The sequence below is a fragment of the Nematostella vectensis genome, chromosome 3 (assembly GCF_932526225.1).
Source record: "Nematostella vectensis chromosome 3, jaNemVect1.1, whole genome shotgun sequence".
NCBI lineage: Eukaryota > Metazoa > Cnidaria > Anthozoa > Actiniaria > Edwardsiidae > Nematostella > Nematostella vectensis.
Window position 1 is genome coordinate 13,863,688 of NC_064036.1, and position 17,604 is coordinate 13,881,291.

General features: G+C 43.9%; 1 protein-coding gene across 1 annotated transcript; it reads right to left on the reverse strand.

Moving 5' to 3' along the window:
• Window positions 1–317: 317 nt before the first annotated feature.
• Window positions 318–17,525, reverse strand: LOC116602162. Its single transcript, XM_032363331.2, has 6 exons — window positions 16,922–17,525; window positions 16,761–16,805; window positions 14,588–14,665; window positions 13,809–14,026; window positions 1,566–12,220; window positions 318–1,350 (listed from the first exon to the last, which is right to left on the reverse strand). The coding sequence occupies exons 1-6, from the start codon at window positions 17,037–17,039 to the stop codon at window positions 660–662; spliced, it is 11,805 nt and encodes a 3,934-aa protein (XP_032219222.2). The 5' UTR covers window positions 17,040–17,525; the 3' UTR covers window positions 318–659.
• Window positions 17,526–17,604: the final 79 nt, after the last annotated feature.

Below are 17,604 nucleotides of genomic sequence, written 5' to 3' on the forward strand. Positions count from 1 at the left end.
AGAGATGGTAGCGTGGAAGATCCTTCACCAATGCAATTTGTAATACCTAGCACACATTTCAAAAAAACTCGCCGCACTTTGTTATACCTGACGCATTTCTTATAAAATAAAAACGGACGCACTTAGTGGTTCATCTTGAGGCACTTTGTTATTATAAAGCTGACGCACTTTTTAATACCTAACGCACTTTCTAATAAACAAGAATTTCCGTTCGAGTGTGAAAGTATCACCTTAGCACTAGATTTTGCGTGTATTTTATTTCAGAAGGCCTTAAGCGAACCTCAGAACCTCAGAGGTACAGAAATAAAAGACAATGATTAAACGGAAAGAACATTTATTAGTTTGCGAATGAATAAGTTAAGTTTAAAGCATATATAAGTAAACAGGTATATGAATTGTACGAGATAGACTGGTGTCAGTTCTAGGCGTGATATAAAAGGAATAAAAACAGGTTTATTTCTGTCTTGTTCCTGGCGGTGATGTAAAAGGAATATTAATAGTTTTATATCAGAGTTCTATTAACAGGTATGTATCAAAGTTCTTTCTTATTCCTGAGGCTGATATAAAAAGTATAATATAAATAGGCTGAGTTGGAATTCTATCCGAGTTCTTGGAGGTGATATAAAAGGTCTATGAGTAAGTTCATATCAGAGTTCTATCTAATTCATGAGGGTGACTTGTAGACCTGCCAGCTCGTATGATCTCTGGTGCATAGTCAGCGGTAGATTGTCAAACATGTTTTCTCGGCGTCCTTTATTTTTGACAAAATGGCGGATGTGCCTTATAAGGCTGTTGACGTTATCAAACATCAAGAGGACGGAGCATCCACGCGGGTCCGCATAACCCTCGTGGTCCCTCGCGTGGGAGTCGTACACGACAAAGCCCGACGAGGTCCGGATTATAGCGATGGTCAAACTTAAGTATCGCAGGAGGAAGCTGTCACAATCCCGGAGGTCTTGGAATGTCTTCTCCAGAGGTGGGTAGGGGTCGTACTCGTCTTCGTTGAAGCTGCTCAGATCCTTGACGATGTCGCCTGATAGGACCTCCTTCGTCACATTGAACTGGCGGTTCCAGATTTTGAGTTCGTAATCCAGCTCGTCGATGTGCAAATAAGACCTCTGCGGGCGTTTGAGCTCTGCAAGCCTCCCACTGTGCACTTCGTCCCCCTTTCTTATCAATGTGTCGAGATCCTCTGATGTCCAACTGGTGACTTCTTTGAGTTTCGACCTCAGAACAGCCAGGTATGCCATGCTGGTACACTGCACACCTGGACACACAAGCTTTGACCACCCTTGATGAATTGTAGCTTTAGCAAGGAGTCTACACGGCTTGTGGATGTTATCAGCATCACTGTAAATCAAAGAGAAACACCCAGTTGTGAAAGAGTCGATGATTCTAACAAATAATTCAGTTCCCAATATCAAACATACCCATCATGGCTGTCCCCAAAAATATTTAAAGGTTGATTATCACATAGAAAATGTTTACTTAAACAAACCCCGCAATGTCCCTTTTGAAAAACCTTCGCCCTGATGAAATTAATTCGTGAACAGTCAAATACTTACAGGTGTTGTTTGATTGTCTTGGACTTTATGCCCCGTCTCTTCCAATCCCTTCGGGTCATCGTCACACTCTCGTCCATAGGCATTTGTTTCTCGCGTTTGATAGTCTTCAAAACCGTTTTCATGATGGAGTTCCTTGCAGAAGGTGTTTGCAAATCAGCTGTTGAGGATCCCCCTAGAGGATTCGATTCACCCATTTCAGCAAAACGAACGTTCCGTTGAAGTTCTTGACGTTGAAGTTCTTGACCCTCTGCTGAAACTTTGCCACCTGCAGTACACGGTGTAGACTTTATTGCATTATCAATTTGGAGAGACGATGCATTTGCATTCTCAGCAGATGAAACAGTTGAGAACGGGTGTGCGTTAAGTGCGGGCGTTGTCTCACTGGCGGTGTTGAATACGTTAGGGGCTTGAAGCGTCTTCTTAAAAATGTCTTCAGTTGCCATAGACGCTGGAGAAACTGTTGGTTGGAATTTTTCAATGGCATCTTGGAAGACCTCGTGAACTATTTCACACTTTTCCTCTTTGGAGGTATTGTCATTTCGTGATGTCTGAGTGGCATCTGTTTGGATGTCATCGATAGGAGTAGTTTGCTCTTCAATTCCTATTGACGCTGTCGTGTCAGATTTCTCAGTGGCATCCTGCAAGACGTCGTCGTCCAAAGCAAATGTCTCCTCACTTGCAATAGACGGTAGTAGCAATTGGGCGGTATCATCTTGCTGATGCATCTCTGACGAAGTGAAGGACTCATTAAGCTCGACATCGCTTTCCCCTAGGCAGGATTTAAGGAAAATGTTATCGGAAGACGCTAGTATACTTCCAATTTCACTACTCAAACATGGACTGGGTAAACGTGCGTTTGATCCAGACAGTACATGTGAGCTGAGCCATGTTTTAGATTCTTTTCTGTACTTATGGTATAATGGCTTGCTAACGCTATACAGTTGTGCCGTTTGGTCCCTATCCATGTCAGAGAGAGATCTCCATCTTTTTGGATCCGTTGATTTAGTCCGGAGGATCATTGTATGAGCGGATTGTGACTTTCTCAGCAGATCTACATCCCGTCGGGTGTTCAGCTGCTGTATAATTTTCATAACAACGGGAGGGGTCTTTTCTGCATGTTCAATTGATTGGCATATAATTTTCGGCTTTAGTCTCAGTGATGGTGTCATTTGCTTTGAGGTCCCCTCTTTTGCATCTTGAGACAAGTCGATTTCCTCAAATTCCTGAGTGTTTTCGAAGGCACCTACTTTGTCAGATGGGAAAGACAGGGATTTGACATCAGGCTTTAGTCCCAATGATGGCGTCATTTGCTGTGCGCTCTTCTCCTTTGCGTCTTGAGAAAAGTCTATTTCCTGAAACTTTTGAGTGCTTTCGAGGCTACCTACTTCGAGATTGTCTTCGACGTCAACCGAGGTCTCACTAGGACACATGGATGAATCTGAAGTTATCTCATCTACACAGAGGCCCTTATCAGCACCTGGCACGTCCATGCACGTTGTTAAGGCAGCTTTAGCAATTGCCTCGTCAATCTCAGTGACTATAGCCCGCCCATTCTCCTCCTTGTTGTCGTTGGCTAGCACTATGTCATCAGAAGGTGTTCGCAAGCTAGCATATAGCTTAGCTTTCTCTCGACGTCTCCTCCTCTTCTGCGACCGTGTCTCTTTTTGTTTATCAGTCGTTTGGGGTTGGTTTGTCCCGCTGTTTTCTTGAATCTCCCGGCGGGTATCCAGCTGCTGTGAAATGCTCGAGAGAGCAGGAGGGGTCTTTCCTGCATGCTCACGTGATTGGCATATGATTTCGTATGTTCCCATGAGGGAGGGAGCCGAAGAGGAAACCTTAGGAGGCTTGTCAGATGGGATAGATAAGGTTTGTACATCAGGCTTTAGACTCATTGATGGCGTCATTTGCTCCACACTCTCATGTTTTACGTCTTGAGATAAGTAGATTTTATCACACATCTGGGTGCTTTCGAGGGTACCGACTTCGTCAGATGGGATAGACAATAATTGGACATCCGGCTTTAAACTAATTGATGGCGTCATTTGCTTTGATGTCCCCTCTTTTGTATCTTGAGACAAGTCGATTTCCTCAAACTTCTGAGTGTTTTGGAGGGCACCTACTTTGTCAGATGGGAAAGACAGGGATTTGACATCAGGCTTTGGTCCCAATGATGGCGTCATTTGCTGTGCACTCTTCTCCTTTGCGTCTTGAGATAAGTCGATTTCCTCAAACTTCTGAGTGCTTTCGAGGGTACCTAACTCGAGATTGTCTTCGACGTCAATCGAGGTCTCACTAGGACACATGGATGAATCAGAAGTTTTCTCGTTTACACAGAGGCCCTTATCAGCACCTGGCAAGTCCATGCACGTTGTTAAGGCAGCTTTAGCAATTGCCTCGTCAATCTCAGTGACTATAGCCCGCCCATTCTCCTCCTTGCTGTCGTTGGCTAGCACTATGTCATCAGAAGGTGTTCGCAAGCTAGCATATAGCTTAGCTTTTTCTCGACGTCTCCTCCTCTTCTGAGACCGTGTCTCTTTTGGTTTATCAGTCGTTTGGGGTTGGTTTGTCCCGCTGTTTTCTTGAATCTCCCGGCGGATATCCAGCTGCTGTGGAAAGCTCGAAAGAGCAGGAGGGGTCTTTCCTGCATGCTCAAGTGATTGGCATATGATTTCGTCTGTTCCCATGAGGGAGGGAGCCGAAAAGGAAACCTTAGGAGGCTTGTCAGATGGGATAGACAAGGTTTGTACATCAGGCTTTAGACTCATTGATGGCGTCATTTGCTCCACACTCTCGTGTTTTACGTCTTGAGATAAGTAGATTTTATCACACATCTGGGTGCTTTCGAGGGTACCGACTTCGTCAGATGGGATAGACAAGAATTGGACATCCGGCTTTAAACTCATTGATGGCGTCATTTGCTTTGATGTCCCCTCTTTTGTATCTTGAGACAAGTCGATTTCCTCAAACTTCTGAGTGTTTTGGAGGGCACCTACTTTGTCAGATGGGAAAGACAGGGATTTGACATCAGGCTTTAGTCCCAATGATGGCGTCATTTGCTGTGCACTCTTCTCCTTTGCGTCTTGAGATAAGTCGATTTCCTCAAACTTCTGAGTGCTTTCGAGGGTACCTAACTCGAGATTGTCTACGACGTCAATCGAGGTCTCACTAGGACACATGGATGAATCTGAAGTTTTCTCGTTTACACAGAGGCCCTTATCAGCACCTGGCAAGTCCATGCACGTTGTTAAGGCAGCTTTAGCAATTGCCTCGTCAATCTCAGTGACTATAACCCGCCCATTCTCCTCCTTGCTGTCGTTGGCTAGCACTATGTCATCAGAAGGTGTTCGCAAGCTAGCATATAGCTTAGCTTTCTCTCGACGTCTCCTCCTCTTCTGCGACCGTGTCTCTTTTGGTTTATCAGTCGTTTGGGGTTGGTTTGTCCCGCTGTTTTCTCGAATCTCTCGGCGGGTATCCAGCTGCTGTGAAATGCTCGAGAGAGCAGGAGGGGTCTTTCCTGCATGCTCAAGTGATTGGCATATGATTTCGTCTGTTCCCATGAGGGAGGGAGCCGAAGAGGAAACCTTAGGAGGCTTGTCAGATGGGATAGATAAGGTTTGTACATCAGGCTTTAGACTCATTGATGGCGTCATTTGCTCCACACTCTCATGTTTTACGTCTTGAGATAAGTAGATTTTATCACACATCTGGGTGCTTTCGAGGGTACCGACTTCGTCAGATGGGATAGACAATAATTGGACATCCGGCTTTAAACTAATTGATGGCGTCATTTGCTTTGATGTCCCCTCTTTTGTATCTTGAGACAAGTCGATTTCCTCAAACTTCGGAGTGTTTTGGAGGGCACCTACTTTGTCAGATGGGAAAGACAGGGATTTGACATCAGGCTTTGGTCCCAATGATGGCGTCATTTGCTGTGCACTCTTCTCCTTTGCGTCTTGAGATAAGTCGATTTCCTCAAACTTCTGAGTGCTTTCGAGGGTACCTAACCCGAGATTGTCTTCGACGTCAATCGAGGTCTCACTAGGACACATGGATGAATCTGAAGTTTTCTCGTTTACACAGAGGCCCTTATCAGCACCTGGCAAGTCCATGCACGTTGTTAGGGCAGCTTTAGCAATTGCCTCGTCAATCTCAGTGACTATAGCCCGCCCATTCTCCTCCTTGTTGTCGTTGGCTAGCACTATGTCACCAGAAGGTGTTCGCGAGCTAGCATATAGCTTAGCTTTCTCTCGACGTCTACTCCTCTTCTGAGACCGTGTCTCTTTTGGTTTATCAGTCGTTTGGGGTTGGTTTGTCCCGCTGTTTTCTTGAATCTCCCGGCGGATATCCAGCTGCTGTGGAATGCTCGAGAGAGCAGGAGGGGTCTTTCCTGCATGCTCAAGTGATTGGCATATGATTTCGTCTGTTCCCATGAGGGAGGGAGCCGAAAAGGAAACCTTAGGAGGCTTGTCAGATGGGATAGACAAGGTTTGTACATCAGACTTTAGACTCATTGATGGCGTCATTTGCTCCACACTCTCATGCTTTACGTCTTGAGATAAGTCGATTTCATCAAACTTCTGGGTGCTTTCGAAGGCACCTACTTTGTCAGATGGGAAAGACAGGGATTGGACATCAGGCTTTAGTCCCAATGATGGCGTCATTTGCTGTGCACTCTTTTCCTTTGCGTCTTGAGATAAGTCGATTTCCTCAAACTTCTGAGTGCTTTCGAGGGTACCTAACTCGAGATTCTCTTCGACGTCAATCGAGGTCTCACTAGGACACATGGATGAATCTGAAGTTTTCTCGTTTACACAGAGGCCCTTATCAGCACCTGGCAAGTCCATGCACGTTGTTAAGGCAGCTTTAGCAATTGCCTCGTCAATCTCAGTGACTATAGCCCGCCCATTCTCCTCCTTGCTGTCGTTGGCTAGCACTATGTCATCAGAAGCTGTTCGCAAGCTAGCATATAGCTTAGCTTTTTCTCGACGTCTCCTCCTCTTCTGAGACCGTGTCTCTTTTGGTTTATCAGTCGTTTGGGGTTGGTTTGTCCCGCTGTTTTCTTGAATCTCCCGGCCGGTATCCAGCTGCTGTGGAATGCTCGAGAGAGCAGGAGGGGTCTTTCCTGCATGCTCACGTGATTGGCATATGATTTCGTCTGTTCCCATGAGGGAGGGAGCCGAAAAGGAAACCTTAGGAGGCTTGTCAGATGGGATAGATAAGGTTTGTACATCAGGCTTTAGACTTATTGATGGCGTCATTTGCTCCACACTCTCGTGTTTTACGTCTTGAGATAAGTAGATTTTATCACACATCTGGGTGCTTTCGAGGGTACCGACTTCGTCAGATGGGATAGACAAGAATTGGACATCCGGCTTTAAACTCATTGATGGCGTCATTTGCTTTGATGTCCCCTCTTTTGGATCTTGAGACAAGTCGATTTCCTCAAATTTCTGAGTGTTTTCGAAGGCACCTACTTTGTCAGATGGGAAAGACAGGGATTGGACATCAGGCTTTAGTCCCAATGATGGTGTCATTTGCTGTGCACTCTTTTCCTTTGCGTCTTGAGATAAGTCGATTTCCTCAAACTTCTGAGTGCTTTCGAGGGTACCTAACTCGAGATTGTCTTGGACGTCAATCGAGGTCTCACTAGGACACATGGATGAATCAGAAGTTTTCTCGTTTACACAGAGGCCCTTATCAGCACCTGGCAAGTCCATGCACGTTGTTAAGGCAGCTTTAGCAATTGCCTCGTCAATCTCAGTGACTATAGCCCGCCCATTCTCCTCCTTGCTGTCGTTGGCTAGCACTATGTCATCAGAAGGTGTTCGCAAGCTAGCATATAGCTTAGCTTTCTCTCGACGTCTACTCCTCTTCTGAGACCGTGTCTCTTTTGGTTTATCAGTCGATTGGGGTTGGTTTGTCCCGCTGTTTTCTTGAATCTCCCGGCGGGTATCCAGCTGCTGTGAAATGCTCGAGAGAGCAGGAGGGGTCTTTCCTGCATGCTCAAGTGATTGGCATATGATTTCGTCTGTTCCCATGAGGGAGGGAGCCGAAGAGGAAACCTTAAGAGGCTTGTCAGATGGGATAGATAAGGTTTGTACATCAGGCTTTAGACTCATTGATGGCGTCATTTGCTCCACACTCTCATGCTTTACGTCTTGAGATAAGTAGATTTTATCACACATCTGGGTGCTTTCGAGGGTACCGACTTCGTCAGATGGGATAGACAATAATTGGACATCCGGCTTTAAACTAATTGATGGCGTCATTTGCTTTGATGTCCCCTCTTTTGTATCTTGAGACAAGTCGATTTCCTCAAACTTCTGAGTGTTTTGGAGGGCACCTACTTTGTCAGATGGGAAAGACAGGGATTTGACATCAGGCTTTGGTCCCAATGATGGCGTCATTTGCTGTGCACTCTTCTCCTTTGCGTCTTGAGATAAGTCGATTTCATCAAACTTCTGAGTGCTTTCGAGGGTACCTACTTCGAGATTGTCTTCGACGTCAACCGAGGTCTCACTAGGACACATGGATGAATCTGAAGATATCTCGTTTACACAGAGGCCCTTATCAGCACCTGGCAAGTCCATGCACGTTGTTAAGGCAGCTTTAGCAATTGCCTCGTCAATCTCAGTGACTATAGCCCGCCCATTCTCCTCCTTGCTGTTGTTGGCTGGCACTATGTCATCAGAAGGTGTTCGCAAGCTAGCATATAGCTTAGCTTTCTCTCGACGTCTCCTCCTCTTCTGCGACCGTGTCTCTTTTGGTTTATCAGTCGTTTGGGGTTGGTTTGTCCCGCTGTTTTCTTTAATCTCTCGGCGGGTATCCAGCTGCTGTGGAATGCTCGAGAGAGCAGGAGGGGTCTTTCCTGCATGCTCAAGTGATTGGCATATGATTTCGTCTGTTCCCATGAGGGAGGGAGCCGAAAAGGAAACCTTAGGGGGCTTGTCAAATGGGATGGACAAGGTTTGTACATCAGGCTTTAGACTCATTGATGGCGTCATTTGCTCCACACTCTCATGTTTTACGTCTTGAGATAAGTCGATTTCATCAAACTTCTGGGTGCTTTCGAGGGTACCTACTTTTTCAGATGGGATAGACAAGAATTGGACATCAGGCTTTAGAGTCATTGATGGCGTCATTTGCTTTGATGTCCCCTCTTTTGAATCTTGAGACAAGTCGATTTCCTCAAATTTCTGAGTGTTTTCGACGGCACCTACTTTGTCAGATGGGAAAGACAGGGATTGGACATCAGGCTTTAGTCCCAATGATGGCGTCATTTGCTGTGCACTCTTCTCCTTTGCGTCTTGAGAAAAGTCTATTTCCTCAAACTTCTGAGTGCTTTCGAGGGTACCTACTTCTTCAGATGGGATAGACAGTGATTGGAAATCAGGCTTTAGTCCCATTGATGGCGTCATTCCGTTTGCACTCTTTTTTGCGTCTTGAGACATGTCGATTTCCTTAAACTTCTGAGTGCTTTCGAGAGTACCGACTTCGTTAGATGGGAAAGACAAGGATTGGACTTTAGGGTCTAGTTTCATTGATGGCGTCATTTGCTCTGATGTCTCCTTATTTGCGTCTTTAGAAAAGTCGATTTCATCAAACTTCTGAGTGCTTTCGAGGGTACCTACTTCGAGATTGTCTTCGACGTCAATCGAGGTCTCACTAGGACACATGGATGAATCTAAAGTTCTCTCATTTACAGCATTAGCATCTGAAACGTTCTTGCAAGTAGGTAAGGCAGCTTTAGCAATTGCCTCGTCAATCTCAGTGACTATAGCCCGCCCATTCTCCTCCTTGCTGTCGTTGGCTGGCACTATGTCATCAGAAGCTGTTCGCAAGCTAGCATATAGCTTAGCTTTCTCTCGACGTCTCCTCTTCTGAGACCGTGTCTCTTTTGGTTGGTCAGTCTGTTTGGGTTGTTTTGTCCCGCTGCTTTCTTGAATGTCATATTCGGATAGAGGTGAAGGACTCTCGATTACACACACGTCCTTTACGGGATTCTTGGAAGTACTCGCAGGTATTGTTCCCGTCGTCGGGGATTCATCTTCAGTTATTTTGATTGGGCATTTGGCAACGCCTGGTGTTTTAGGACTATGAGCCTCTTGAGTGTTTAAGCTCATTCTAAGGTACATCTCCAGCTTCGCCCTGCGTGCCTTTCTTTTTTGTGCTTTAGTTGGTTTCGATGGTAAAGGTGTCTGAGGGCACTTTTCTGAAGGTGTCATTAAAAGGCTGCTAGTGCTCAGGTTCTCCCTTATCATCTTCAGCATGTACGGTGACGGTGTTATAGACGCTGAAGTGCGTGAGTCGCCATTTGTTCTTGAATTGCTGCGTGCTACTGACCTGCTTTCAGTTGTCTTTGGTCGAGCATTTTTGCTTGGGGGAGTAGTAGCAGAAGAAGAACACTTTGGGATGTATCTAGTGCAGTTGGCTCTGTCTTTGTCACTCTGGGGAGTAGTGATAGACGAACCAGATTTTGAGGAAATGGATTCGGTGGTCTTGGATCTTTGCGTTCTGCTAGGGTGATCAGTAGCAGAAATTGAATTTAAAGAACTGGTTCTTTCTTTCTTGATTTTAGAAATGTGGGATATAGAAGCTGATTGCCTGGTTTTTGTTGTTTCAGCTTTGCCAGGCTCCTCACTGATGTTACTATTCGAGGAATTCGCGTTTGACTTGCTTCTACGGGCTTCTACCAGTACTGATTGTGGCTCTGCTGAGTTGGTCTTGCTCGTCGGTACAAGTACTGATTGAGCATCTGCTGACTTGGCGTTAGTCGATGTTACCAGCATTGAATGTGGCTCTAATGATTTGGGTTTATCCGATGACGACGGCACCAGTAATGATTGAGCCTCTGCTGACCCGGTCTTAGTCAATTGCTCTAGTACTGATTGTGGTTTTGGTGTATATAATTGCAGCTTAGATGACTTTGCTTGTTCGCCATTAGCAAATAGATCCCGAGTTGCACCCATAGTCAGGTCTGGGAGTGATATCGTGCGAGACGCTTGCCTCGGGGTCGGCAACTCGCGTTCAAGGTCGCCAATGCCAGACCGTCTTGATAATGGTGCCGACAATGGACGACTCACGGTCCTAAACACGCAACCACCGATAGCCATACTGCTACTGATACCGCTTGCAGTACCCCTCGCACGTTGCAGTAACTTCTCCTTGACGTTCTTTAAGGATGCAACAGTGGCAGTGTGGCTGTTGGATGAGATGGTAGGTGTAGCAGATGATATGGCACCTCTTGGAAGAATTTCGATTCTAGATTTCTCTAAAATCCTGGCTTCGCCTTCGGTGTAAACAGCAGTAATGCAATTGCTTTTCTGAGCAATGTCAGGTCCAAGATGGCTTAAGGTGCTTACGTGTGCTGTCGCTATTGTGGCCGAAACAATCTCGTACGTATCCATAGAAGACTCTTCGAGGGAAGTCATGACAATCTCTGAAGAGTTTTCGCCTTCTAACTCCTCGTGATCACTCAAGTGCAATGCCATGTGTAACTCCTGGTTTCCTTTGATGTTGAAAATAGGAACAGGAGCCAGGTAAGAGTCAACCTTGGGAAAAACGGGTGCAATGGTCTTCGGAGGTAGCAGTTGACGTCCCTCGATGGTGTCGCTGTCCGAAGACGTCAGGCGGTTAACATTGCTTACCACTCTTGCCAGTGCTGATAGCCAGCCGGTGCTGTGCTCCGCCTTAACTCGTTTCTCCTTTTCCACGGGCTGAGTTGGTTCTGGCCCCTTCTTGGAAGCAGGTGATCTGAATGCTAGCTGTTTACTTAGAGCTTCTTTGGATAAGAAAGTCAGAGGTCTAGGATGGAAAGTTCTGAGGCACTTTTGAGAGTTCTTAGACACTTCTGATGTCTTGCCTGGAGTTGATGGGATACCTCCCTTAGAAGCATGTGTCTGGGTGAATTCCTGTAATACTTTCGCCTCCAGGAATGTCGGTTTGTTTTCCTTGTCCAACGGTTTCTGCGGTACAGGTAAAGCAGTTCTCTTAGCTCTCGCAGCTTGCACAGATCCTGGTTTTGGGCCATCATGTATTGGTCCCTTAGCCTTTGAAGGCAAGTCTATTTGTTGTTCTGCAGTTCTTGGCAATGCATTGACGTAATCGGGATATGCGGTGGTCAAAATGGATTTCAGCCAGCCAATATTTAATGTGAGAATCCCTATATCACTGGTGCTCGCAGCAGCGCTGACTGATCTGCAATGGTGTGATGCCACAGTGTCTGGAAAAAGAGCATCCACTAAGGTTGGAATGCAACGCCATCCCCAAGCACCCGGTGCATTCGAGATGATAACTGCGTTTTTAATTGGTGACGCATCTTTAAATGATACTTCAATCTTCACAGCATCCTCACACAGCGACTGTCCAGCTGTTGGTATGGTAATTAGAAATCTGGTGTCAGATTCGTCTTGACGTGTCATGCTGCTTAACTTGTGGGTGTTATGATACCCCCCGGCCACTGGAGCTATTTTGATTATGGACTTGGTGCCCATGACAGTAGGTGATCTGGACTCATTCTGCACACGACAGGGAACCAATGCTTGAACTACCTCCTCTATCTCTTCTGTACTGATGTTTGGGGTCTGTTCACCACACAAATCATTCTCGGCGCAGTTGTCCAGAGGGTTGAAGGTTGTTGGAAGTGCGTCTTGTTCCTGCAAAGTAACCTGTAACTTCAAAACAATTCCCTAACTTATAACTACTCTTTAAACTCTTCATCCATTTGAATGACTCCCTGGCCTTTTCTGTCTTATTCTGATCCTTGTATATATTGCGATCTACTAGAAACAGCTGCCGTCTAAATATGTCATGTCGATGAATATATATGGCTCCGAAAAAATAGATTTTCCTAAATGATATCGTACACCAGTTGAAGACCTATAATTCTTATGTACTTGCAGTTCTTGCCCTTCTACATTTTGTTTGATACAGTGAAACCCTGATTTCACGATGTGCCTCGGGAGAAAGAAAATGTATCGTAAAACCGAGGTATCGTTAAAAAGAGGTCCTCGGTTTTACGATATCAAAGAAAACCCTGTGAAAATATCGTTGTAGCGAGGTCGGGTTAATTATCAACTTTTACAAAATAATAATATTGTAACTGTACTCTGTGTAAGACTGTACAGTTACTCTCTGTAAACTGTAATCTGCATTAAAGCCGCATTGTCACTAGTTTACTTCCGGAGGTCCGACGGAAACCTCAACCGTTAAAAGACAAAAGAATCTATTAAAATCCGAGATATTAAGCAGGCCATCCGCTCTAAATTATCAATCACATCCTCAAAGAAACTTCCAATAAACACACTGCTTTCAATATTTTGAAATATTTTTCGTGTTTTCTGTTAAAAATCATCGGAGATTGTTACGTTATCGACCGGAAGTAAACTGGTGACAATGCGGCTTTAAACAAGATCTGTCCAGTGGCGGACCCTGTTGTGGTGACAAGGATGACATGTCACCCCCCTTGTTTGGGCGAAAAAAAAGCATTTTTGGAAAAAAAAAAAATGTTGAGAATTGTTACAGCCGAATTCTATGTATCGCGATGCTATTCACTGGACGACAACCTGACAATGTTCGCGACAGAAAGCCAGGCCACTGCACTAGGCGAAACAGTGCATGAATTATGAATCAGAATGGTCTGACTGGCTAAACAGGAAAGGCGAAAACTCCCAAAGAGACAGTACTTTTCAACAGCATTTTTTTAACCCGAAAAGAAAAGAAAGCACATTGGGTGTGGTCGAAGCTCTAAAATCACTGTGAGACCCCTAAGGGATAGCAAAAGCTTAAGAATTTTATAGCAGTTAGTTGAATTTAATTCCCTTAAAGAAAGGGCGATCACCCTATCGTCTACTTGAGACAGACATCGGCACTATACATTGAATTCGGCTGTAACAGATCAAGATGTTCCTTTTTCTACTTTAACATCTATCTAGCATTCTTTAAAATGTATTCTTCGAGGTTATTTCTCAAACATTCCACTGTATTTCCGCCGGGAGAAAGGAACATCGTTAAATCCAGGTTATCGTAAAATCCAGTATCGTTAAATCCAGGTCCCACTGTATAGCGATTCTATAAGCCTTTCAGTAGTTTTGGTACATACTCTTTAATGATTTTACGAGAGTTCAAACTCCACTCCCTTGCCCTGCTTCGCCATTCCCCCCCCCTACCACACCACCTCCTGGAAATCGTTTATATATTGGACCTCTTCAGAAGTGGTACTGCACAGCCCATCTCAGTACTAACCTCTAGCAGGCAGGCCGTCAAGTCTGAAGACTTTTTGTCCTTGTCTTCTATAACCTTCTCATTTGGGTCCCCATCGTCCCAGTTCACTGCTAAAACTGCAGCCGTGATCATGGTCGCCATGACGACAAAAAACAGGAAGTAAGGATTGCACCATAATGGTACCACTTCCGGTGCAGATGGTATGACGGCCAGGGCGGTTGTCTTTTGAACCAATTCCACTGTGATAAAAAAAAATAATAAATAAAGAAACAAAAAAAGCTCGAGTAGAATATAGCAAAGGAATAGGTAGCAATAAGCTCGATGACGATAGCCTTAACGCGTTATACAGTAACCACCCGCGTATAGAACCTAGAATTTTCGAAATAAAGCTGAATAGGCTCGGGTACATTTCGAGAAATTAGACTGTTAAGGGTCTTTATCGGTTCTTTTTTTACACTCCGAATAATAACGGTAGCTAGTCAAAATGCTTGCTGACCTTCACACAGGGCCGTAGAGGGAATGGGGCATTGGGGGAACGCCCCCCCCCCCCCAAAAAAAAAAAAAAAAAAGAAAATATATATATATATATATATATATATATATAGGCCGTAGAGGGAATGGGGCATTAGGGGAACGCCCCCCCCCCAAAAAAAAAAAAATATATATATATAATTATAAGAGGAAATGACCAGTAGTTTCTGTGATCTGTGATTGATCCTTTCTGTGATATCTCGCCTCCTGGATATTTAAACGTGTACTTCAGCTGTGAGGGTCATGTGACACGTGATATCTTTACTCACCGGGGGTGTGCATGTTGTTATACATGTCACAGGGGAGTGTAGGCTCCCGGGCATATCCAAACCCTCTGTCACGATACTCTGCAAACAAATGAACGCAGGTTACTCTCATACTTTCGTCTTCTTTTCTGAATCCTCTTATGGAGATAAATCAACACAGTGTGTAAGTCTTATATTGAGGGCGTCTGTGAAAACTAAGAAGTCTCGCTACACTTTAGTCAGTCCTGTTTCCACAAAACTCTTAGGCGAACCACAAGGCAAAATCAACACAAGAGATGTTTTTCGTCTTTCTGTTAATGCTTGCGTTACCATACCATGGGAGAATTCTAACTCCACTCAGGTTGTTTAAAGGCGTTTAAAAAAACTTTTAAATAAGCGCCCACCCTGTGTAGGAGCCTCCCCGAATAAACGCCTCGCCTGGCACATGATATAAACAGCGCAGCGCTTAATTAAGCAATATTGCGGTATTTCAAAAAAAGCTTAAGGGGGCAGCGCCATGGTACTGCGCATGTCAGTTGTCAGTGTTTATTGTAGGCTTTTAATAGTCTACAAACAGCTCAACTTTACGCTGTGAATGCCTTGCTAAAATAATATGCAATATTTTATTGAAACTATGTTTATTGACAGTTTGTGGTCATTTCCTTTGAATTTAAGTCTCCCACATCTACCAAAGGCTCATAAGTCAATATTAGAATTTGACTGAAAATTATTGTGTCCGGGCCGAGAGCTATTGCAAAGCTCTTACCATGACACTGCCTCTTTAAAATATGAATCTAGAAAAGCACTTTCCGGGGTACTAGAAATTTTTATTAAATAGTATTGATAAAAACAATAATACTAATCAGTAGCATGAATCGCATGAATCAGGAAGCCTGTACTTGTCTCTCAAGTATTCATTGAAAGTGACATTTTTTTTCAAAGCTTGTAAAGAAAACTGCTAAGTAAATATTAGTAAAACCAAATGAGTAGACAATATGGAATGAATAAGAGAGGGGGACTTCGGCGCCAACTTAACTCACCAATCAAAAAGCATTTAGTTTTACCAGCCATGCGAAAACGACATGACGGAAAAACCTGGAAAACGCGCAATTCCAGATAGAGAGAAAAGACACAAGTTTTCACAATGGCTTTAGGTTCCTTGTATTACGGACTGATTTTAACAACACAAATAACGTGAGGCCGAAGTGCACATAACCAGATTTTGGCTTTTTAAGATAATTTTCTTGTCTCTCAAGTATTCATTGAAAGTGACATTTTTTTTCAAAGCTTGTAAAGAAAACTGCTAAGTAAATATTAGTAAAACCAAATGAGTAGACAATATGGAATGAATAAGAGAGGGGGACTTCGGCGCCAACTTAACTCACCAATCAAAAAGCATTTAGTTTTACCAGCCATGCGAAAACGACATGACGGAAAAACCTGGAAAACGCGCAATTCCAGATAGAGAGAAAAGACACAAGTTTTCACAATGGCTTTAGGTTCCTTGTATTACGGACTGATTTTAACAACACAAATAACGTGAGGCCGAAGTGCACATAACCAGATTTTGGCTTTTTAAGATAATTTTCTTTTGATCATCCTTGCTCTATGTATGAGCTCAGGGACGAAAAGCTCAAATTTCAATGACACTACAAAAAGTGGCATCAATTTAAAAAAAGTCGCACTTGATATTTTGATTGCTATAAGTTACCAAGCACTCAGAAAAATTTTCCGCCTTATTCGATGTGAAATGGGCTTATTTGAAGCGTCATGTCATTTTTTTCCGTCATGTCCGCGAAAACAGAAAATTCCAAATAACAACTATCAAATTAACAACCACCGCCAAATCAGAGTTTTACAACCAGATTACTTCGCATCCACCAAAGTGAATCCATGATCAGAAAATAAAAAAGACAAGTATTTAAAATAAAAGATATACATTTTAATTATTTCTTAATAATATCAATAGTTGTTAATAATATCATACTCCTTTCTTTTCCCTGGTAGAAATGTCACATACTTGTCTGTTTTTGGCTTGTGTGCTTCCATTTTATTGTAGCGTGTTGATATAGTAGGTATAGTAGATAAGATGCAGAGAATACTTGACTAGCTTACTTGGCTGAGCTAACAAGCGAGAGCATTTATTTCTAGAGTTGCGCATTTAAAATATTTCATTAAAGAATAATTTTTCACTTACCGGGAAGAGGGCGTGGTTCTGGAAAAGCTGTAATTCCAAGAATTACTGCAAAACAAATAAATCATTATGTAAAAAAACACCCTTAAAGCTATCGCAAAAAAGAACACATTCGAAAAAGCAAAGCCACATTTTAATGTCAAACAACACAGATTTTAACTCACCATTGCGCGACTCTGCCGCTAAAAGTTTTGGTAAATACAATATTTGTAGTTCCGGGAATACATAGTCAAGTATTCCTAATAGAGACCCTAATATGGCGCTTACAATTATCCAGATCATCGTAGATCTGTAGCTTGTAAGCTAGCTTGGGTCTCTTTGATTTCTTTTCTGATTTTCATTATTACGTCACTAGCGGCCATGACGTCACGCGCGCGTTGCGAGTAGAGCGCGCAGATCTGAAAATGGAATTTGCTGGCTCGTTTGCGCATGCGCCTAGCCTCCCATTACTTTGTGCCTAAAGCCCCGTGCAAACTGCGCCAGCACCGGCTAGCATTGCTAGCCAATTCTTGCTCGACTGACCACAAGACAAACGAAATATCAGAAAGTCCATTTGGCATTTTGTCATTTCCTATGTCCTATACAGTCAGTCGAGTCAGTCGCTAGCAAAGCTGGCAGGTGTTGGTGCAGTTTCTCACATAAGTAAAGAACTTTTAACATTTTTTTCAAACTCGATTTCCACGACCCGACTTTCTACGACTCGAATTATTGTGGACCAGCTTTCTACGGTTCGACTTTCTGCTGCACGAAAGGTACCCTGGGTACTAGAGGCTCGAGTTTCACTCGTTTACTGGTACCCAGCGTACTCAAAAGAGTACAAGGTGCGTTCCACAACATGTCTCTAAGT

What these genes read in the sequence shown, in the direction of transcription:
- LOC116602162 (XM_032363331.2), bottom strand. Translation starts at nt 17,039, where the DNA reads ATGATCTGGATAATTGTAAGCGCCATATTAGGGTCTCTATTAGGAATA. An exon ending in AGCGGCAGAGTCGCGCAATG is followed by an intron (nt 16,806 to 16,921) that starts GTGAGTTAAAAT and finishes TTTGTTTTGCAG; the next exon opens with TAATTCTTGGAATTACAGCT. An exon ending in AAGACAATCAAACAACACCT is followed by an intron (nt 1,351 to 1,565) that starts GTAAGTATTTGA and finishes TTTGATTTACAG; the next exon opens with TGATGCTGATAACATCCACA.